This window comes from Notechis scutatus, chromosome 1 (assembly GCF_049901735.1).
Source record: "Notechis scutatus isolate UNSWTSFEM ecotype Mainland chromosome 1, rNotScu1.2, whole genome shotgun sequence".
In the NCBI taxonomy this organism is placed as follows: Eukaryota; Metazoa; Chordata; class Lepidosauria; order Squamata; family Elapidae; genus Notechis; species Notechis scutatus.
This window is the reverse complement of record NC_142009.1, coordinates 8,892,935-8,916,329: the sequence shown is the minus strand read 5'-3', so window position 1 is coordinate 8,916,329 and position 23,395 is coordinate 8,892,935. Positions and strand designations below refer to the sequence as shown.

The following is a 23,395-nucleotide window of genomic DNA, read 5'->3' as shown; positions in this document are numbered from 1 at the left end:
ATAAAAACCATCAAATTGGAAGGCATCACTGAAGCTCTCAGATCTAATCCCCTTACTCAGTGAAGGAATCCAGGTTAAAGCACTCATGATAAATAAATGGCCATCCAGCCGGTGTTTGGAAACATCCAGTGAAGGGACGCCCCAACCGTCTGGGTCAATTGGTTCTGCCGTCAGAGGCATGTAAGTCAGAGGACTTTCAGAGGCATCTATATATACTTGCAGTATGTCAAGTCACCAAACAAGGCAATTCAGGGAAAAAATATGTATGCACATGAATAATGACTGCTCTATTGATTCAAAGCACTGTGCATTTATCATTCAAAGGATCGTAAAAAAGGGCTGTAAATATTTACTTTCAGAAGGGTATCCAAGGGAATACTGTTCAGAATACAGAATATGGAATAAGACAGTTGGAAGGGACTTTGGAGGTCTTCTAGTCCAACCCCCTGTTTGAGCAGGAGACCGTACACCATTCTGGACAAATGGCTGTCCAGTCTCTTCTTAAAAACCTCCAGTGATGGAGCACCCACAAGTTCTGGAGGGAAGATGTTCCATCCATTGATTATTCCCACTGTCAGGAAATTTCTCCTTAGTTCTAGGTTGGGTGATAAACTTCCATCCATTACTTCTTGCCCTGCGCTCAGGTGCTTTGGAGAATACCTCGATCTCTTCTTTTCTCTGCAGTCCCTCGAGTACCGGAAGACGGCTATCATGTCACCCCTAGTCCTTCCCTTCACCCCCATTCCTTCTTCTATAGGAGAACTATACGCCTCCTCTTCCTTTTTCAAACCCTGAAGAACTTGCTATGGGAAGAGGAAAATCTCTTGCACAAGGAATGGGGAGAAATGGATTTGGAACTCATTTTATCTCGTTCAACCACTAATTCGTGTGCTAACATAATACAATTTTCACACCACTTCAATTCTGTACTGCATCAGTGTGCTTAGAATAGCAGGCCTATGGAGATTCTCAGTCTCATCCAGGTCATGGTTGTCCCAAAGGTGCTTTTTTTTCAAGAGGCAACTGGAACTTTCTGGGTTTTTTTTTTTTTTTTTTGAAGATGTTTTGCTTCTTATCCAAGAAGCTTCTTCTGCTCTGACTGGATGGTGGGGAATAGAAGGATTTATATTCCTTGCAGGCAGATGGTCATTTGCATAACAACCTGCTAAAAGGATGCAAATGACCAGCTGTCTGCAAGGAGTATAAATCCTTCTATTCCCCACCATCCAGTCAGAGCAGAAGAAGCTTCTTGGATGAGAAGCGAAACATCTTCAAAGCAAAACTGCAAAAAGTCCACTTGCCTCTTTGAAAAAAGCACCTTTGGGACTTAGAATACCATGTTTCTTCCCAGAACTATAGAAATTGTGTCTGTATTTAGTTGTATTTCATTGGGTGTTTTTTTTTTTTAAAGGCCCGATACTGTCAGAAAATAGCTCTTATCATTTCTGCAGATGCAGGCAAATAAAGCATCATTTAACATACATTAGATACACAGGTGTGACCTTGAGAAATTAGGTAGCACAGATTGCACTGTGGCCTTCAGCATCTGGTACACCATTCCAAAAATGATGCATTTGCCTTCAAGGAACTGCCAACAAGTGCCACCTGTGCATACAAAAGGCATTTTTGGCTGTACAGCTTTTGTGCGCATAGAATTAAAGGAGCATCTTTTTAACTGAAGCTAAAATTTTCAGAGGCTTAAAAATCCAATGTTATAGCAATTCTTGATAATACAGAGAGCCCCTGACTTACAACCATTTGTTTAGTGACTGTTTAAAGTTGAAACGGCATTGGAAAAAAGTTACTTATGACAGTTCACGCTTATAAACATTACAGCATCCCCCATGGTCACGTGATCAAAATTCAGAGGCTTGGCAACCGACTCATATTTATGACCGTTGCTAAGAGATCCCCCTTTTGTGACCATCTGATAAGCAAAGTCAAAGGGGGAAGCCAGAATTCACTTAAACAAACCGTGTTACTAACTTAACAACTGCCACGATTCACTTAACAACGGTAGCAGGAAAGGTCATAAAAGGGGGCAAAATTCATTCAACAACTGTCTCGCTTAGCCACATCAATTTTGGGCTCAATTGTGGTCATAAGTTGAGGACTACCTGTATCTCAAACCTGTCCTGTTTTTCCAAACGTTCACAGATAGCAGAAGGTGAGTGAATATGTCTAAACCTGAAAGTGAAGCCAAGAGAGGACACAGCTGGCTAATATTTGGATAGATGACTTCAAGCAAATCTTAGGGATATAAGAATTTGTAAAAAGGATCAAAAGCCGTACTATTTCCACGGGGCTGCCAAGAAAATGTCAAACGAAATGAAGTTGCAGGGAATTTCAGCTCTACTTGATAAGACATGAGCTTTTTATGGGGCTTATAGATTTACTAGAGTGCTTTGGGCAAAATGACTTCCTGAAATATTTAAAATGAAAACAATCACCTTTAAAAAAAAGAAGACAACTATAAACCTCTGTCTTTTGTTATTAAGTAGATGCATAACTGCCCAGTCAGAACTACCCTAAAATATTTTCTCCCACAGCAGGAACCCCCCTTCCCATTTGAGAAGATTAAGAAGAAGAACCTTAAACTCCTTCCAGACAGTATTTTGTCAGACTTTATGCCAATAAACGCTAGAATTGCTAATCTCTTGGCCAAGTATGTTGAGAGCTCGCTTAACAAAACAGGCAGGAAAGTCACTGTATTTTTCAGGTTTTAGAATGGTTAAATAATACAGGTAGTCCTTGACTTACAACCATTCGTGTAGTGACTATTCGAAGTTACAACGGCACTGAAAAAAAGTGATTCACGACCGTTTTCACACTTATGACCACAGCAGCACCCCCATGATCAGGTGATTGAAATTCAGATGCTTGGCAACCGACTCATATTTATGACGCTGGCTGTGTCCTGGGTCACACAATCCCCTTTTGTGACCTTCTGACTTGCAAAGAGAATGGGGAAGCCAGATTCACTTAACAACCGAGCGACTAACTTAACAACCGCAGTGATTCACTTGATGGCTGTGGCAAGAAAAGGTTGTAAAACAGGGCAAAATTCAATGAAGCATTTAGCTTAGCAACATAAACTTTGGGCTCAATTGTCGTCGTAAGTCGAGGACTACCTGTAGCTTGTCTTTAAAAAAAAACAAAAAACCTGGGAATCTGGGCAGTATGACTTACAGGGAAAAAACCTGGTACCCTTTTGTAGAATTTGGGATTTATCCCAAAATGAGAGGTGCCATGGCGTTTTCCTCTCACTGCCTTATAACACCACTTAAGACTGGTACAGATGAAAGATTTCTCAATGCTTCGGAACAAAGTGGGGTATATTTAGCACGGCCATTCGTGATCTCATTACCAGATGGCCTGAGTCCTTCAATCAACGCCAGTTTCGTGATAGGATTTGACTTCAGCTCTTTGGAATGGTTAGCGCCACGAAACAAGCATGTGCAGAGGATCGAGTGGCAAACTGAGAGGCCGTCTCAAAGTCTTGCTTTGAGAGTTTGTGGTCTTTGTTCAATGGACAACAATTTATTTGTTAGTTTATTAAATTTATTTACTGCTTATCTGACTGTGGGGGCTGGTCTAGGCGGCTTACAATGATAAAAATTGAGAAATGAAGAGGGACGTTAATAAATTTACAGAATAACAGAGTGGGAAGGGATCTTGGGAGGTCTTCTAGTCCGATTCCTTGCTTAAGCAAGAGACTCCATATCATTCCGCCTACGGCTGGACCTAAGCGTAGTACCCAAAATTATCTGCTACAATGTCCTACCAGTCAATGACTACTTCAGCTTCAATCACAACAATACAAGAGCACACAACAGATGCAAACTCAATGTAAACCGCTCCAAACTTGATTGCAGAAAGTACAACTTCAGCAACAATGCCTGGAGTGCACTACCTGACTCTATTATTACATCCTCTAACCCCCCACTCCTTTAACCTTAAACTATCCACTATTGACCTCACCCCATTCCTAAGAGGTCTGTAAGGGGCATGCATAAGTGCACAATTGCGCCTACCGTCCCTATCCTATTGTCCCCATTTATTCGTACCTATTTCCTGTATTTATACTCATGTCTATTCTTATACCTATTATCTTGTGAGCGATTGACCAATTAGATAAATAAAATAAAATAAAATAAATTCCAAACAAGTGGTTGTCCAATTTCTTCTTAAAAACCTCCAGTGATGAAGATGTGCCCAAATGAGGAATATCTTCAAACAAAACTGACCTAGAGCATTGCATGTGTCACAATCATGTCCATGGGAGAAACTGCAGTAAAGGAAGACCAAAATGACTGGCAAGCCACTAATATGTAAAAAGACAGCAAACCCCACTCCCTTCTAGCACTGATGATGTTACTGAGTTGGGTAATGAAACGTCTGCAAGAAAACAACCATGCTCAGAGAGCACCAAGGACCACATCTCTCTCTCTTCCTTTATATCTGTCTGTCTATCTATCTATCTATCTATCTATCTATCTATCTATCTATCTATCTATCTTCCATCTATATCATAATTTTTCATTTGCCTGCCTAATCAAAGAACCACCAAAAACACTCTCCACCAACACTGACAGGGCAAACCACTAGTATGTAAAAAGACAGCAAACCCACTCCCTTCTAGCACTGATGATGTTACCTAGTTGGGTAATAAAACGTCTGCAAAAAAACCACCAAGCCAGGGAGCACCAAGGACTCCATCAAAGACCAAAATATAAAACTAGGGACAAAGATCAGGGAGGACTATATGATTAGGGCAAAAATTACAATGGCATTTCCTCCTTTCCCAAATCGCTAAGATTTCGACCTTCTTGTGAAAAATCTCTCAAGCTCTTCTCGACGTTTTTAATTTTTGTTCCTTTTTAAATGCTTGAGAGTCCTTCGGGGGGACCTTCCAAATGTCATAACATCCATCTTTGCCCTTGGACTAATGGAGCTTCAGCTAAAAAAACAAGCTCAGCCAATAATCTCAGTGGGTTACCTTGGTGATTGACCACAGGAAGTCTTTGACTTAGGACCACAACTGAGTCCAAAATTTCATTTGCTAAGCGAGGCGGCTGTTAGGGGAGTCACATTTTACATTTTACAACCATTTTTTGCTACGGTTGTTAAGTGAATCATTGCAATTCAGCGAATCAGGCAGTCGTTAAGCAAACCTAGTTTCCTCTATTGACTTTGCTTGTCAGAAACTCCCTGGGAAGGTTGCAAACGACAATTCCAGGATCTCAAGATGCTACAATCATCGTAAATATTGTACATGCTATTTTCTAAGCTCCGGAATTTCGATCCTGTGACTATGGGGATGCCGCAAGAGTTATAAGTCACTTTTTTCAGTACCGTTGTAACTTCGAACAGTTGGAAAATGAATGGCTGTAAGTTGAGGCCTATCTGTATCTTCAATGCTTCATACCTGCTTGTTGCCTGCATGTCAGTGGCACATTAGGTGCAATTAAAAAAAAAGAAAGAAAGAAACTGGCTCGACTTGTCTTCCTCTGGTTTTATGAATGGTTTAAAGCAGTTCTCTAGCAACATATCCATACATCAGCTTTGGGGTCCCCTTTTATTGGCTTTTCCCTTTAAGACGGGGTTTCCTAACCTTAGCAATTTTAAGACTGTGGACGTCAACTCTCAGAATTCCCCAGACCAGGATGGTTGGTTGGGGAATTCTGGGAACTGAAGTCCACATATGTTAAAGTTGCCAAGGTTTGGGAACCACACTTTAAGACAGGAGTGTCAAACTCAATTTCATTGAGGGCTGCATCAGGGTTGTGTTTGGCCTTGAGGGGCCGGGGGTGAGTGGGTGTCTGGCCAGGGTGGGTGTGGCCAGCTTGATGTCACTCATGTCAGGGACGCCTGTGGTGGCCCAAGCACTCTGCCAGCGAAAATGGGCTCCCGATCTCTGTTTTCGGCTGCAATGGCCTCCTGCAACCCTCTCCCAGAGAAAATGGAGCTCGGGAGGTCTGCGCTGGCAGCGGCACTGCGGGCCAGTCTTTAACTACTTCCAGGGCAAACCTGCAGCCTGGATCCCAGCATTCCGTGGACTAGATACAGCCACGAGTGGGATTCTACCAGTTTGCACCTATTCGCTAGAACCGGTTGTTAACATTCTAAGCAGTTCGGAGAACTGGTTGCTAGAAGAAATTACTGGCCTAATCCTGTAAGGAAAGCAGGAAGGAAACATTCTGGAGTTGCTTACAGAAACTGCCTCTCCATTAACCCTTATTACATTCTTGGCAGGACTAGACTTCCTGTTCTCAAGAACCTCTCTGGAGGTTTTTTCCCCTCCTTTGCTGGTACTTTGCTTGTGTGGATGACCATTCAAAGTTACAATGGCAGTGAAAAAAGTGACTTATGACCATTTTTCACACTTACGACTGTTGTAGCATCCCCACAGTCATGAGAGGCCAGGTGAGGAGATGCGTGCCTCGATGTGAGTGATATTGAGTTGGCCACACCAAGCCAATAACATGACCAACAAGCCATGTCCACCCAGTCACATGACCACAGAACCTGTTGTTAAAAAATTTGAATCCCAGCCCTGGATACAGCCCACAGGACTTAAGTCTGACACCCCCTATTGTTAGGAATGTAAGTCACCTAACAGCTATTTGGGTTGAAAATATATAAACCAGGATAAACATTTTAATACTGTAGCTTTAAGAAAATCCTAAAACTGTAATTGGGTGTGGTTTCTCAAATGGCCATAAGATGGAGCCAGAAACCTGGGTTGTTTTAGTCTTAGTCTCAGAAGAGTGTGTCTCAGTGAATCTCTGTTTCCTTCTGTTGGAGAGTATTGCTGTTCCTCCTAAATGGATTGTTATTCTTGGATTTGATGTAAGTCTGTTACCGAACTGTTTTTGATACTGGACTTTGTTATTGGATTATCCCTGGACTAAAAACTGACTGATCTTACCTGTGAATGACTTTGGACTGTGTTTGAACTTTGCTATTGAAAGTAAAAACCTACATTTACTGTACAGTGTATCTGTGTGCTGTGTATGTATTATTCAACACTTCTCTCACTATGTCTCCCTGTATGCACTCATTCTCCTAACGGGGAATTACCTCCACACCTATTTTAAGACATTTAGGAGGCTTTAGACCCCTCTTCCCCTTTGTTTTGAGTTCAAATTGTGGTGCTGCAAATCCTGACTGTTTTTTGGAAGGACAGATCCTGAAGCTGAAGCTCAAATATTTTGGCCGCCAAATTAGAAGAGAGGACTCATTGGAGAAGACCCTGATGTTGGGAATGATGGAAGGCAGAAGGAGAAGGCAGAGGATGAGATGGGTAGTGTCCATTGATGCAACGAACCTGGATTCTGGCAAAGTCTGGGACACAGTGGAGGATGGGGGGACTGGTGTGCTGTGGTCCAGTGAAGAGTTGGCAACGACTTTGCGAATGAATGACAACAACAGCACCTCTGCTTGTCAAGCAATAGCGATGTCAATGAAATGGGATGTGTGTTTTGCTATTTTCGTTGGTGAGGCCACGTTTGCTAGCATCGGTCAGAACAGAATGTGAAAAGTTTTAGAGTTTTATTCCAGCCTTGAATAGGGAGTTTATTTGAACTGTGTTTTGAAAGAATGCGTTTCAAGGTTGACTGGCCTGGTGTGAGGTTGTAGTAGGCTGTGGCATCCATAAAGCAACTCAGCTCTGGAAACACAGGTTGTGTTTTGACTTTCCAACTCTGCAAACAGCCACCTTGAACTTGAAAAAGGTTCAGGGGGGGGGAAAAAAGAAATCTACTAATCATAGTGATTGATGGTTTATCTCTGAAGAGAATAGAGTAATTAGCATGATTGTACCAACCAGAGATGGTAACTCAAAATACTAAATTTTAAAAAATCAAAGGATGGATTGCATGCTGTGGTGGGCAACTTCATCCACTGTTGCATAAAGCTTTTTTGTTTAATGCGACTTTAATTCATCTTAATATAACCCAATCTTAGGGAAGAAAATAAGGTTTTATCGCTGTCTCTTATCAGGCAGAGTGCAAAAAAGTAAGGTCAAAGAAACCAACTATGAGTCAAGCTGTCGTCTTCAGAGGAATTACTAATAAGTGTGAACATTTGCCACTTTCTGACAATGACAGCCGAAGAGCTCCGCTTTTTGGATCAAACTCCAATTCATGTAAGTGTAATCGGCTGTTCCCGCAAGGCAAAAATCTGCAACTAAGTGGAAAAGAACATTCAGCTGATTGCACAAAATTGCCCGTCAGCGCTTGTCATATTCAGAGTATTGATTATAAATTAAGCAAGCAGTCATTTCCAACAGTGGTAACTGACGGCTAGGTGCTTTTCAGATCTTAATGGTAAATCTTCCAAATAAAAAATACAGACAGTCCTTGACTTACGACCTATGAGATTCTCGGTCATCCAGATCATGGTTGTCCCAAAGGTGTTTTTTCAAGAGGCAACTGGGGTTTGTTTTTGCTTGAAGAGGTTTCGCTTCTCATCCAAGAAGCTTCTTCAGTTCTGACTGAATGGTATGGAAAGGAAGGATTTATTGAGCAGCCTTCTCTCAACAGAAGGGGAGGGACACCACGACACCACTTGTCTCCTGTCTACAACACAATTCTTTCAGCAGTCCCTAAAAGGCCCCACACCCATTTGCACTCTGATTCAGGTGACCCTGAGGACACAGATAAACCTCCAAGTGGCCTCAATGACTCTCAGAGAGAGTGCTAACAACCAGATGACTCCAAGGAATATAAATCCTTCCATTCCCCACCATTCAGTCAGAACTGAAGAAGCTTCTGGATGAGAAGGAAAAACAAAGAAAGTCCAGTGCCTCTTGAAAAAAGCACATTTGGGATTATGACTGGTTTGTTTTGCGACCATTTGAAGTTATGACTGACCCTCCAAAAGGTATTTAGGACCAGTTTCGAACTTCCAATACCCTCCCCACAATCATATGGCTGCATTTGGGGTACATCCCATGGTCACAGGACTGTGATTTACAACATTTTTGCCAGAAACTGGGGTTTATTTCCTGTTTCTGGCAAAAAAAAAAAATAATCCAAAAAACCCAGCAAAAAATTACTTAATAAGCATTTCCAAAAAAATTTGTAAAAATTGGATTGGTCGTGCGATGATCTGCTATTGTTTCTTTTTGTTTTTTCTTATATGTATCCATTTCATGTGTTCATAACTATGTTATACTTATACCTGTTATCTTATAATCGTTCGACAAAATAAATAAAATAAAATAAATAAATAAATATATGACTATTACGGCTTAGGTCCGTAATTGCCAGGCTCAATTATGGTCATGATTCAACGACTATCTATAAATATTTAGGGTGGTAACTCCATTAATGTCTAGGAAATTCTGAATCCAGGCAATCCAAAATCTACACTAAGAAGAAAAAAAAAAACATTTCAGCTTGCAGAATCTTTGCAAACTAATCAAGTCTACATTGGTGCTTATTTTGAATAATTCATCCAGCATTTATGTGAAGAGCCAACAAATCGCACAAATTTACTGCAAGTGGTTCAATGCTCCCTGGGGTTCCTGAGATTTAAACAGGTCTCACATTCCCAAATATTGTTCTTTTTTTTTTTGGCTAGTTCTAACAGCTGGACGACAAAGCTTCAAATCGGGGTAAAGTGGGGGGAGAGCTAAGAACCTTAGCAAACTAAAATTATTATCACCAAAAGAATAGTTTACATATTTTCATGAAATCTCAGCGCATTAAGACTTCTGAAAATACCAACCACTGTTGAAAATAATATATTTATTTAGCAGGAAACATTTCGCATGAAGACAAGAATCCACCCACTCCCTTTCCCGCAATTAGATGAGCTTCTTACACAAATCTAGATTCTAGGAAGACAAGATTCTTGTTTAAAAAAAGAAAGAAAGAGGATAAGCAGGAGCTACCAATGGTTGCAGGCCTCTCTCCCTCAGCTGCTCTCCTTCATCCCAGCTGCTGCCCTGGTTAACTTTAACTATTTATATACCAGTTTACAGTATAGAATACAGAATAAGAGTTGGAAGGGACCTTGGAGGTTTTCTAGTCTAACCCCTTGCTCAGGAAGGAGACCCTCTATCATGTCAGACAAATGGTTGTCCAATCTCTTCTTAAAAACTTCAGTGTGAAGCATTCATAACTTCTGGAGTCAAGTCGTTCCATTGATTAATTGTTCTCACAGTCAGGAAATTCCTCCTTGGTTCTAGGTTGAGTCTCCCCTGGATTAGTTTCCATCCGTTGATTCTTGTCCTGCCTTCAGGTGCTTTGGAGAATGGGTGTGACCCCATCTTCTTTGTGGAAGCCCCTCAAATATTGGAACATTGCTTATTATGTCACCTCTAGTTCTTCTTTTCATTTAAACTCAGGAATACCCAATTCCTGAGACCGTTCGTTCTTCATATGTTTTATCCTCCAGTCCCCTAATCACTTTGATTGCTCTTTCTAGAATCTCAACATCTTTTTTATATCATGGCGACCAAAACTGGGTGCAATATTCCAAGGATGGTCTTACCAAGGCCTTATAAAGTGGGATTAACACTTCACATGAACTTGATTCCGTGCCTTTGTTTATGCAACCAAGGATTGCATTGGCTTTTTTGGCTGCTGCCGCACACTCCTGGCTTATATTTAAGTGATTGTCTCTCCAAGAACCCTCTCAGTTACTACTATTGAGCCAAGTACCACCTATTCTATACCTTTAATATGATTCCTATCCTTTCCCTCCTCTCCTCACTTCTCCTTCCCCCGTCTTCCCTTCCTCATGACTTCTTTCTGCTGCATTATCAACCAGTTTCATAACCCACTTTCTCTTCCCTTCCCAAATTTTCCCTGTCCCCAAACTATTTCCAAAACTCTACCCTATTCTCTTAATTTTTTGCTGAAGGAATGGAGAGAAATGTTATGCACTCATACGCATGAGTGAGTTTGCGTGTAAATGAGCACACGCATGTAGTTATTATGCTTCTATCTATATATATAAAAGCAAAATACCACTCAAGCATCATCACAAAATCTCCAGAACCGTAAAGCCTACAAACTTGAAATTTGGCACGTATGTTCCTCTTGGCTTTTAGGGGCTCACTAAGAAAGGATTTTTCGAAATGACCATCAGAGAATTAGTATTTCCTATATTATTATTAACAGGCTCTGATGCTAAGGAGTTCTACTCCCCCTCCCCACCTGAAAATAAATCTGTTCCAAATGCAAAACACAAGCAGAGGAGAGAAGTTTCATTTTCAGTTTTAGTTTCACAGCACCAAGTAGCTTTAGTACAGAACAGTTGAGCTAAGCCATGCCCAGGCTCCTTGCTGTCTCCTTCTTGCTCATGCAGAAAATACTCTTTCAGTTTCCAAACAGCCCTCAACTCTCTCACACACTGACAGGACGCTAGCCAGATGAATACCGATGGATGCTGGTAGGCAGAGGCAGAATTTTGCCCCCTTTATTTTCCTCCAAAAAAACTACGCCCGACCACATAGTTTCGTAGCGAAGCATGGATATTGAGACAGTCCTTGATATGGATTGATCTGTCTGAAAGTGAGTGGTGAGTGACAGATTCGAGGGCTCAATTTTATAAACTGGATACCTTTGTAATAGAGGCTTTGATTTAATCCCACATTGAACACTTTACATTCTTCTTGCCGTGTTATCATTGCTGTATTTATCTAATCCCTGTTATCCAGTGGTTACTGATATGCATATACAAACAAAAAAATTGTCATTTGTGCATGTTTATGCAAGGGACTGGAGAAATCTCCAAAACCTGGTTCAATGTAGATTTGCAAACCTTAGGTTGATACAGAGAGAGGAAGCCGGGCACTGCAAAAAATTTTTGTCTACATGTATATATTTTATTCTTTCTTTTATGGGAGTTATCATCTTAAATTTATTTTCCTTTAGGGTAACTGTTGTATCCAGTTCTCAGTAGTTCTAAGATAAAATAGATCTCATTCAAAGGGTCAGAATCCTCACCAGCCTCTTGCAATGTTCATCCAGCAGGTGATAACGTTCCTTCATTTTAAAACACACTACTTCTGAGAAGCCCACCGTCTCAGCCATATCTCATGCAGATATGTGTAACACGGGGTAACATAAATTCTGCATTCTTTTGAGCACCAAGTCAAAATATATTGGGTTTTTTTCTATTGGCCATGGCATTTTAAATGGATTGCTTACTTTGCTGGTTGAACAGTCGTAACTCCCAATTGCACTGATTTAATTTTTATGCCCAAAATATGTTATCTGCTTCAGAAGGGGGTGTGTGTGTGTGTGTGTGTGTGGAGAGGGAGGGAGGGAGGGAGGAAGGGAGGGAGAGAGAGAGATCCCTGAAATGCCTCACGGTTGAAGATGCTTAAATGGGAAATGTTAAAATAAGTAAATAAGACACAGTCGGCGGCAGGGTCTAAAACTAACTTTGCAGTGGTCCATCCAATTCTCCTGCTTGAGCAGGGGGTTGGACTAGATGACCTCTCAGGTCCCTTCCAAATCTTATTCTGTTGTTCGATATTTATCTGTATTTCACTTGGATCTGTCTTCAGAACAGACAACAATATAAGAATCTCTCTTCATTATATACCCATAGCAATAGGCCCATGAGGTAGGTTGGAATGGGAAATAAGTCCAAAGTCACTTCATGAGTTTTCACCAATTAAAAATGGAAGCAGTGAATTAAAAACCAAGCAAAGCAAATGCAATTACAGTCCAAAAGCATGACTAGATAGCCAAGGAATCATATTGACATCCAGATAGGAAATTCCACCCGACCTGCAAAGTTAAGCGATCAATTTAAAATGCCCCAATCTGATGAACCAGCCCCAAAACTAATGAGAAAACAGGTTTTTGCTACTTTTCTGAAGGCCAGAGAGAAGGATTCTAGGGAAGTAAGGGAAGGAGAACCTTTCAAAGGTAACAAAGTTGAAATGACACACCTCCTGATTCCATCAGATGACACTGTTTTAGAGAAGGCACCTAAAATGTTTGCCTATCCTATGACAGAACCACCCAACAGCACCATCTCAGCTAGAGATTTCCAAAGGGAAGTATTTAAACCTTTTCCTCCTTTCTAGCTCTCCATGCTAACTCTAACTCTGAAATCCCTCCCAACTGACTTTCAATTACTTCTGAACAGCGCTTTGAATCCCGCTGGCCTCTTTTTTAAACTTTTACACATTGCTTTTCCGTTTTAATGTTTCATTATGCACCACCCAGAGTCCCTCAGTGAGAAAAAATGGGCACTTCCAAAACGTGATGAATAAATCAATAAAATAAATCAATGCATGCGCACTTGTGACAAAAATCAAACTAAAGCTGTTTAAACCACCTAAATATTTCCAAAGGTGTTTTTTTCAAAAGTCGACCGGACTTTCATTGTTTTGGCTTGAAGAGGTTTTGCTTCTCATCGAAGAAGCTTCTTCCGTTCTGACTGAATGGTGGGGAATGGAAGGATATATATTCCTTGCGGTCATCCTTCCGTTCCCCAAAATTCAATCCGAACAGAAGAAGCTTCTTGGATGAGAAGCGAAACCTCTTCAGGCAAAAACAAACAAAGCCCAGTGAATACTGTATGCACTCATTTCCAAAAATTACCCAGATACCCTGTAGAGAGCATCCAGTCCTTTTTTCACCTGGTCCTGGTTCAGAGACAATACGGTAACTTTGCATTTCCAGGCAATTCACATACAATCCATCTGTGATAAGTTGATCTGTCCTCTCCCATTTCAACTCTCCCATCCTGCTTTACCTCCCCCTCTCCTTCATACTCATCCACACTCCCGTTTCATGCTCAGTTGTTCTACCCACCTAAGGGCACAATTCTCTTTGGTGTGCAACAGTAGCAGCATACCATACTCCTGACATTTTTTCCAGCTCCGGCTCGTACCACCAACACTCAACCGGGTACGGATTCCCAGCCGAGTCCAGTTGTCCACCTTTCTCTTGGCCCATCAGGCAGTCTGGATCCGCTCCCCGACTAGCTCTGCTCTGCCATTTGTTCGCTTTTCAAAGAAGCAGCTCATTAAAGGATCCAGGCCATCAGTTCATCTTAAAGGGACACGCTCTGTCCCCGAAGATAAGAGGATAGGTAGGATCAGATTAAATCCCGTAAGAAGGGTTTGGCTGAGTTGGAAAGCTTCCTGGAATACAGGTAGTCCTCGACTTACAGCCAGTTCCTGTTGTCAAGCCACACATCTGTGAAGTGAGTTTTGCCCCATTTTACCACCTTGTTGTTAAGTGAAGAGACTGTGTAATACAATCTGCACAAGAACCGGAGGTCCTCCGTGACTTTGTGTACCTTGGCTCAACGATCTCCAGCACTCTCTCTGTAGACACTGAGCTGAATAAACGTATTGATAAAGCGGCCGCCACATTTTCCACACTTACAAAGAGAGTACGGCTTAGTAAGAATCTGATGGAACATACAAAGATTCAGGTCAATAGAGCTTGTGTCTTGAGCACACTCTTGTGTACTGCAGCGAGTCTTGGACCCTTTACGCACGGCAGGAGAGAAAGCTGAACACCTTTCATATGCGCTGTCTCCGACGTATTCTTGGCATCCCCTGGCATGACAAAGTTCCAAACAGCGCAGTCTTGGAACGTGCTGGAATTCCTAGCATGGATGCTCTATTGAAACAGCGACTTCTACACTGGCTTGGGCATGTCATGAGGATGGCTGATGGGTGGATTCCAAAAGACCTCCTGTATGGGAGAATTCGTGCAAGGAAAGCGCCCTAGAGGGAGACCCCAGCTGGGATATAAGGATATCTGCAGGAGGGATCTAAAGGCCCAGGAGAGACGTGATAGCAGTCTTCCAATATTTGAGGGGCTGAGAGGAAGGGGTCAAGCTATTTTCTAAAGCACCCGAAGGCCAGACAAGAAATAATGGATGGAAACAGAACAAGGAGAGATTTAACCTCGAAATAAGGAGAAACTTTCTGACAGTGAGAACAATCAACCTGTGGAACAGACGTTGCCTTTGGAAGTTGTGGGAGCGCCATCAGTTGAGGCTTTCAAGAAGAGACTGGACTGCCATCTGTCAGAAATGGTGCAGGGTCTCCCGCTTGGGTCTGGGGTTGGACTAGATGACCTGTAAGGTCCCTTCCAACTCTGATTATCTGTTATCTGGCCTTGGGAATGGACACCAACAGCTGGGAAACCTTGACCTCTGATTGTTCAGCTTGGAGGCTAAAGACGCAGCAAGACCATCTTCCATTCGAAGAGACACTCGTTCGGCAGGCGGAGGCAGAGAGGCCGTCCCAGAACCAGCAAAATCCGGGGGCTGGACAGGGGACAGACTGTATCTGTCCTCAGTGTGGAAGGGATTGCCATTCTCGAATTGGCCTTTTTAGCCACACCAGATGCTGTTTTAGGGCCTCTTTTCAGAGCACGATCCCATAGTCCAGTGCTGGCTAACCTTTTTCGGCTCCCGTGCTGAAAATTGTGCATGCACAATCGCGTGCCAGCACCCAGAAGTCAATGAGTGCTGGGCCCCTCATGACCCTGCGCATGTGTGCACCCCCTGTGCACACCGTGCATCTCTGTGCATGCACTCACGATCCCCCCACAACTTCCGAGGGCAACTTCTGTTCCATTGGTTGATTGTTCTCACTGTCAGAAAGTTTCTCCTTGTTTCCAGGTTAAATCTCTTCTTGTTCAGTTTCCATCCATTATTCCTTGTCTGGCCTACAGGAGCTTTAGAAAATAGCTTGACCCCTTCCTCTCTGTGGAAGCCCCTCAAATATTGGAAGATGCTCTCCTGTCTCCCCTGGTCCTTCTCTTTACTAGACTAGCCAAGCCCAGTTCCTGCAACCGTTCGTTGTATGTTTTAGCCTCCAGTCCGCTAATCATCCTGGGTTGCTCTTCTCTGTACTTTTTCTCGACTCTCAACATCTTTTTTATAATGGGGTGACCAAAACTGGATGTAGTACTCTAGGTGTGGTCTTACTCAGGCTTTATAGAGTGGTATTAGTACCTCACTTCATCTCAATTGTATCCCTCTGTTAATGCAATTTAGGATTGCATTAGCTTTTTTGGCTACTGCTGCACATGGCTTGCTGCTATTTAGCTGGTTGTCCACTAAGACTCCAAGGTCCCACTCCCAGTTACTGCTATTGAGCCTGGTTTCACCCAGTCTATATGTGTACTTTTGGTTTTTCTTGCCTAAGTGTAGGACTTTACTTTTCTCTACACTGAATTTCATTTTGTTAGATACAGCCCAGTGTTCTAAGTTGCCAAGAGTCCAAATGTGATTCTACCAGTTCGCACCTATTCACTAGAACCGGTTGTTAACATTCTAAGCAGTTCAGAAACTGGTTGTTAGAAGAAGTTACTGGCCTAATCCTGTAAGGAAGGCAGGAAGGAAACATTCCGGGTCTCCCGCGCACCCCCCACACTCCACGCATGCGCGCCAGATACCCGACAATCAGCTGTCGGGCGGTGGCGCGCACACCCATGCGCAGTGGGTCTCTTTCGGGTGACCTCTCGTCTGCCAGCAGAAGTGGCTCTGCATGCCACTTCCGGCACGCATGTGATAGATTCGCCATCACGGCCATAGTCTCTTGAGACTGAAGGATGCCAATTCATTCAATTCTTAAGTGAATGTCAGCAGTTGTTAAATTCGTAACAAGGTTCTTAAAGTGAATCTGGCTTCCCCAGTGACTTTTTTGTCAGAAGGTCGCAAAAGAGGATCACATCACATGACCCCGGGACACTGTGACTGTCATAAATCATCCCAGTTGACAGTGATCCCCAACCTTTTTACGCCCATGACCCGGTATCCCCAACCTTTTTATGGCGCGGCCGGTACCGACATCAGCTGGGCGCCATCCATCTTGTTTTGATGAAAAAGTGCTTCCGGTGAGCTCACCAGAAGCACTTTTTCATCAAAACAAGATGGCGGCGCCAGCCTTCGGTGAGCTTTTCCGGGTAGAAATGGTTTATACCTGTAAAAGCTCACAGGAAGCGCTGAGCACCGCCATCTTGTTTTGATGAAAAAGTGCTTCCGGTGAGCTTTCTACCTGGAAACAAGCAAACCAGCGGCCCGGTAGGACTTGTTCCACGGACCGGTACCAGTCCGCGGACCGGTGGTTGGGGACCCCTGCCAGTTGACACCCCTGGGACTGACCTCAAAAGAAGGAAGAGAACTAGCAAACCACTTTAACCTAACCGCTAACCCCCCCAAACCGGTCCAGAGGGCTGAAAGTACAGAAAGCTGCTCAAAGATCAAAGAGATGAATTTTAGTCAGTCCTCGACTTATAAAATATTCTTTTAACGACCCTTCAAAATTACAACGGCACTGAAAAAAGTGACTTACAACCATTTTTCACACTTACAACCATTGCAGGATCCGTGGTTCACGTGATCAAGATTCGGAGGCTTGGAACCGGCTTGTATTTATGACAGTTCCAGCACCCCGGGGTCATTCGATCCCTTTTTGTGACCTTCTGACCAGCAAAGCCAACGGGGAAGCCCGATTCATTTAACAACCATGTTACTAACTTAACAAATGCAACGATTCACTTAACGCCTGTGGCAAGAAAAGCCGTACAATGGGGCAAAACAAAGTTAATGAACTTAGCAACGTCAATGTTGGGCTCCATTGTGGTCGTAACTCGAGGACTCCCTGCATTGCCTATAACTGTGGCTGGAAGAATACTTACAGAGGAAATGTAACAGAACAAAATTTGATTAAAAGTAGCAAACACGGGCAACTCGCTGTGTGACTTTTTCAAAACCCCTCTTTGTAATTTTGGGCCAGGGAGGGACCTAATTAAAGTCGCCTGCCTTCCAATATGAATGTTATTTACAAGCGCAAACTCCTATATTTATTTTCAGCGAATGTCCTCCATATCTCGGCTCATTAAGTAGATTTAAATACAGCCACTGGAGCTTCAACCATAAATGCTTTCTGTCTTCGCTGGGCCTCCCCCACAGCCTCTGCAATCAAATCAAACTCCTTCCCCCCTATTTTTAATCAAGGCTATTTTTCACGCCTTTACCAATATTATTCGAAGAGGCGCAGCAGAAAAAGCAGCAGGGAAGCAGCGAAAGCCGCAGCTAAAATGCCATCTGGGAAGGCTGCATTATTTTATACTTATCAACTATCATAAGCACAAGTTAAGCCCCCACCTCTAATTTAAAGCAGCCTTCCCAAATCCGGTGCTCTCCAGCTGCAACAGACATCATTCCCAGATAACAAGGGGCAGCAAGTGAAGGTCAGAGATGGTTCAAAGAATAAAAAAGGAAACATTTTAAAAGAAAATATCGGACGGAAGGTCAGTTGAAACATCCCTATAATTCTAAATCACATCCTCTGAAATGTTTCTAGAAAAAGGTCCGTGGTGCCCCTTGGCTGCCCCTCTACAGGTAGTCCTTGACTTACAGTAGTTTGTTTAGTGGCCATTCAAAGTTACAACAGCAATGGAAAAAGGGACTTATGTTACCACATCACCTCGTGGTCATGGCACCATGAGCAACCGAATGAAATGCGGCTAGCTGGCTGTGCAGGCTCTTAAGTAGGGCTTATTTTGGGGATAGGGCTTATATTAGAGGCACAAGTAAAACACGCTAGGTCTTATTTTGGGGGAAGCAAGGTTGCAGTTCATAGGGTCACGTGATCACCTTTTGCAACCTTCTGACAAGCAAAGTCCACGGAGAAGCCAAATCCACTGTCAGGATTCCGGCAGTTACTCCAATTAAATCATGAGCCTTGAGCCACACTCCCAAAACTAAAAAGGATTTATTAGAAGTTAACATTTGGGCGTAGCCAACTCTGAGATACGTAATTCACTGTTACCCTTGATCCTGCTTCCCCCACCATCCCTCTGGGTGTATCATCCAACGAAACACGTCCATAGCCCAGAGTAATCAATCATGCTCTCTAATTAGATTTTTGCCCAGCAGAAGCTTCAGCCGTCTAATCAGTCTCTGAAGAAAATATGAATGGAATGTACTTTCGATTCCACACTGCTGCCTTAACAGTAGCGTCTCTTTGAAACACCCCACTTCTTTCTGTTGACAACTATAAAACGCGTATACAAAATGTTTTATGAGTTGACGTTCATTTAACAACCGTGATACTAACTTAACTGCAACGGTTCACTTAACAACGGTGGCACGAAAGGTCTTAAAAAGGGGCAAGTCTCCCTTAACAACTGTCTTGCTTAACAGTGGAAATGTTGAGGGTCAGTTGTGGTTGTAAGTCGAGGACTACCTGTCTTAATTGAACAGTGTGATCACCTTTTGTGACCTTCTGTTAGGCAAAGTCAATGGGGAACCAGGTTCACTTAACAGACATTAAGAAACCAAAAATATTGGTTTCTTAAAGGGTGTTTTAAACCAAAACCAAAGCACCCATGTGTGTCGGCCCACCACTCGTGCAAGGGCTCCGTGTGCACACCAGCCCACCGCTCATGCAGCCCAGTTCCCTTCTCACCCCTCAGCTGGACTGCCAAGGCGCAAACGTTGAGGACTCCTGGTATAGGGTCTCCTGCCTGAGCTGGGGGTTGGACTAGAAGACCTTTAAGGTCCCTTCCAACTCTATTATTCTGTAAGTCTGTAAAGTAGGTACTGATGAGTCAATACAAAATGCCTGCATCTACCTCCGTTCCTCTTTTGGTGTATTGTTTAAATTATTACTACCAACCTGCCTTCAATCGAGGACCTGTATATTGCACAAGTCAAAAAGAGGGCTGTGAAAATATTTACTGACCCCTCACATCCTGGACATAAACTGTTTCAACTCCTTACCCTCAAAACGACACTACAGAGCCTTGCACACCAGAACAATAAGACACAAGGACAGTTTTTTCCCCCAACGCCATCCCACTGCTAAACAAATAATTCCCTCAACACTGTTCAACTATTACAAAGTCTGCACTACTATTACTGTTAATCTTCTCATCACTCCTTATCACCCATCCCCTCCCACTTGTGACTGTATGACTGTAACTTTGTCGCTTGTATCCTTATGATTTTTACTATTTCCTAGTGTGACTTGATTGCTTATTGTACCCTACGACTATCATTAAGTGTTGTACCTGATGATTCTTGACTCTTGACGAATGTCTCTTTTCTTTTATGTACACTGAGAGCATTTGCACCAAGACAAATTCCTCGTGTGTCCAACCACGCTTGGCCAATAAAAGAATTCTATTCTATTCTATTACAAGGGGTTAATTGTTTTCAATTCTAGAGGAGCTTGTTTTAACAGTTATACTTCACTGTGTGTTTCGAACAACTGCAGATTTTCAATCAACAGGAAATGAGAAAACCCAACAAAACTAACACTAACCCAATTTTTCCACAGCACATTTTTCCAGGGTTGGGAGGATTCTCTTAAATCTGTTGCACACCTGGCAGATGTTGTGTCCTAACAGTTCTTTTCCTGGCCTCTCCTGGGAATCCCGTTACTAGGTTTGCACTCGTGTGATTTCCTGCTTCGGACTAGCTTTATTAATTTCATGCTCCCTATCCCCCGATATCTCGGATTATTCCAATTTTCTGTTCCAGTGCAGTTTTGAGTGCCACGTGGAGCAAAGCGACATTTTTATCATCCTCCCCCCTAAGGGAAATCAGGAGTACAATAATAGAGATAAGCACCACACAAATAGGAGAAGGAATGGAGGGCCCATGGCTTCTTAATGCTGTCTTAAGCCTCCAATTTGCAGGCAGATAAGCACCTCAACCCAGAAGCTTCACTTTTGAGGCTGTGAAAAAGAAAGGGGCAATACACTAACGGCAGTCCCTTAACAGCTTTCCACCAATCACAAAGAGGGAGGGGAGCAATATTGAGGGAGGGGGTGTTTTAATCATTTCTTTGTTTAAAAGAAAATAAGTTGGGCTGGGGTGGTCAACGTAAAACACAGAATATAGGATCTTAGAGCTGGAAGTCTATGGAGATTCTCACTCATCCAGATCATGATTGTCCCAAAGGTGCCTTTTTTTTCCAAGAGGCAACTGGATTTTCTTGTTTTTTTTCTTTGAAGACGTTTTGTTTTCTCACCCAAGAAGCTTCTTCAGCTCTGACAGGATCTGAATTCCATTCCTCACCGTCCAAGTCAAGAGCCGAAGAAGCTTCTTGGATGAGAAAGCGAAACATCTCCAAAGAAAAACTAGAAAGTCCAGTTGCCTCTTGAAAAAGCATCTTTGGGACATAGGGCTGGAAGGGACCTCAGAGGTCTTCTAACCCAACCCCCTGCTCACGGCAGGAAATGTTAAATCATCCCTTATATCAACCAGTCAGTCTATTTTTGAAAAACCAGCCCCTTTTTTTCAATGTCACTGTAACTTTGAAGGGTCACAAAACAAACAGCCATAAGTTAAGGACAGCCTCTACTGGCACAATTAGTTCCTTAGTTAATTCTTGCCCAACCATATGCAGGTTGGTGCATTGGTGAAAGAAAAGAGAGAAATCAAATACATTAGCTTGGGGACCTCGTAGGCAAACAGGATATAAACAAAAGACATGAATGAATAATTCTACCTGCTGAGCACCCAAGGATGCCACTATTATTGATCACAGTGAGGAAATGCTGCAGAGAAAAAAGCAAGGACATGGGGATGACAATGCAACGTGGATTCACAACCACATTCAGTTCGCAAGTTGTGATGGGCCCCTTGCTTCAAAACCACAGCTGTGGTGCAGCACAAATCACGACTCCAAAAGGCCACAGGAAATCAATACCTTTTCTTCCACCAAACCGAGGTATTATGAACAAGTTACAGACTTACAGAATAATAGAGTTGGAAGGGACCTTGGAGGTCTTGTAGTCCAACCCCCTGCTCAGGCTGGAGATCCCTATCCCAGGAGTCCTCAATGTTTGCGCCTTGGCAGTCCAACTGAGGGGCGAGAGGGGAACTGGGCCTCATGAGCAGTGTGGGCTGGTGCGCCCGCAGAGCCCTTGCAGGAGTGGTGGGCCGACACACATGCACACAACTCGACATGCCGCTCACACAAATTGAGCTGCACGTGCTTTTGGCCAGCTGACTCACACAGTCCAATTCCGAATAGGCCACGGCCTGGTAGTGGATTGCAGCCCAGATGTTGGGGACCCCCTGCCCTATATTCATTTCAGACAAATGGCTGTCTATCTCTTCTTGAAAGCCTCAGTGATGGAGCACTCACTACTACTGGGGGGGAAGCTGTTCCACTGATTAATTGTTCCAAATCTCAGGAATTTTCTTCTGATTTCTAGGCTGGTTCTTTTCTCGATTAGCTTCCATTCATTGCTTCTTGATCATACCTAAACCAGAGGTGGTATTCAACTGGCTTTGACCAGTTCTGGAGAACCGGGAGTGGGAATTTTGAGTAGTACGGAGAACTAGCAAATCCCACCTCTGATTGGCCCCACCAACCCCCTCTATTCTCTGCCTCCCATTGAGTCCCAGCTGATCGGCTGGGTCTTCTTTGGTTGCCCTGCACAGGAGAACGGAGCTGGAAAGCAGGTTAGTGGTTGGATTTTGCAGTAACCTTCCCCTGCCATGCCCACCAAGGCACGCCCACCAAGCCAAGCCACATCCACCAAGCCACACCCACAGAACTGGTACTATGGTACTAAAAAAATTTGACTCCCATCACTGAGCTAAACCTATAACTCCAGAATGTTAAAGGCACATGCTTTACAGGCAGACAGCACAAAAGGTCCTAGGGAACAGGGCAGAATAACCACAGAAAGCATCCATTTTTGCCCCAAAGAAGGCTGATCCTTGAACAATCTCAAAGAGGAACCGCGCACTCATTAATTGAGGCTTGTTTGGCTCAGTGGTATTAAAAAAAAAACGCCATCAGTTCTTACACAAGATAGCTACTTACAGTGTGTGACTCCAGCCAGAGTCTGATAGAAGGTGGGGGTGTCACTGTCATCTGTGAGCGTGACATACACGCCTCCGGAGAGGAGCCAGCGGGAAAATGTGAAAGCTTCTTTGTTGTGCAACAGCCAGGATCTGAATTTTTCATAGTTTACTTTTTCGCCCTACAATAAAAGCAAAGGGGAAAAGGGAGACGTGAATTGTGAAGCTTGGTTCCATTTGTTTTTTTTTAGTCAGATTAGAGCTATTGATAGAAGATAAAACAGTCTTACTCCGGCTAGGGTATCCTCCAGATATATGGGACATAATATATACCATCCTTAGGTAGGGGAGGGCCAGTTTGATCTAGTGGATAATATGCTGGCCTAGAAACCAGGGAGCTGTGAGTTCTAGTTCCTCCTTAGGCACGGAAGCCAGCTCAGTGACTTTGGGCCAATCAGCAGGAGACTGGGAATTCTAGTCCCACCTTAAACATGAAAGCTGGCTAGAGGATCTTGGGCCTGTCAGTCTCCCTCAGTACAATCCACCTCACAGGGTTGTTGAATGACAGCTAAGAATAGAAGCTGAAAAGCTCACAACATGACATGAGTTGGGTTATAAA

The 23,395-nt window shown here is 43.2% G+C and overlaps 1 protein-coding gene across 6 annotated transcripts in view; it reads right to left on the bottom strand.

The window, feature by feature from the left end:
• The window catches only part of USP32 (ubiquitin specific peptidase 32), a 209,095-nt gene that overhangs the window by 77,688 nt on the left and 108,012 nt on the right, over positions 1-23,395 (bottom strand). For all 6 annotated transcript variants that reach the window (XM_026682756.2, XM_026682757.2, XM_026682758.2 and 3 more), the window contains exon 5: positions 22,799-22,958. In XM_026682756.2, the coding sequence (XP_026538541.2) occupies positions 22,799-22,958 (160 nt within the window). The remainder of the gene's footprint in view (positions 1-22,798; positions 22,959-23,395) is intronic.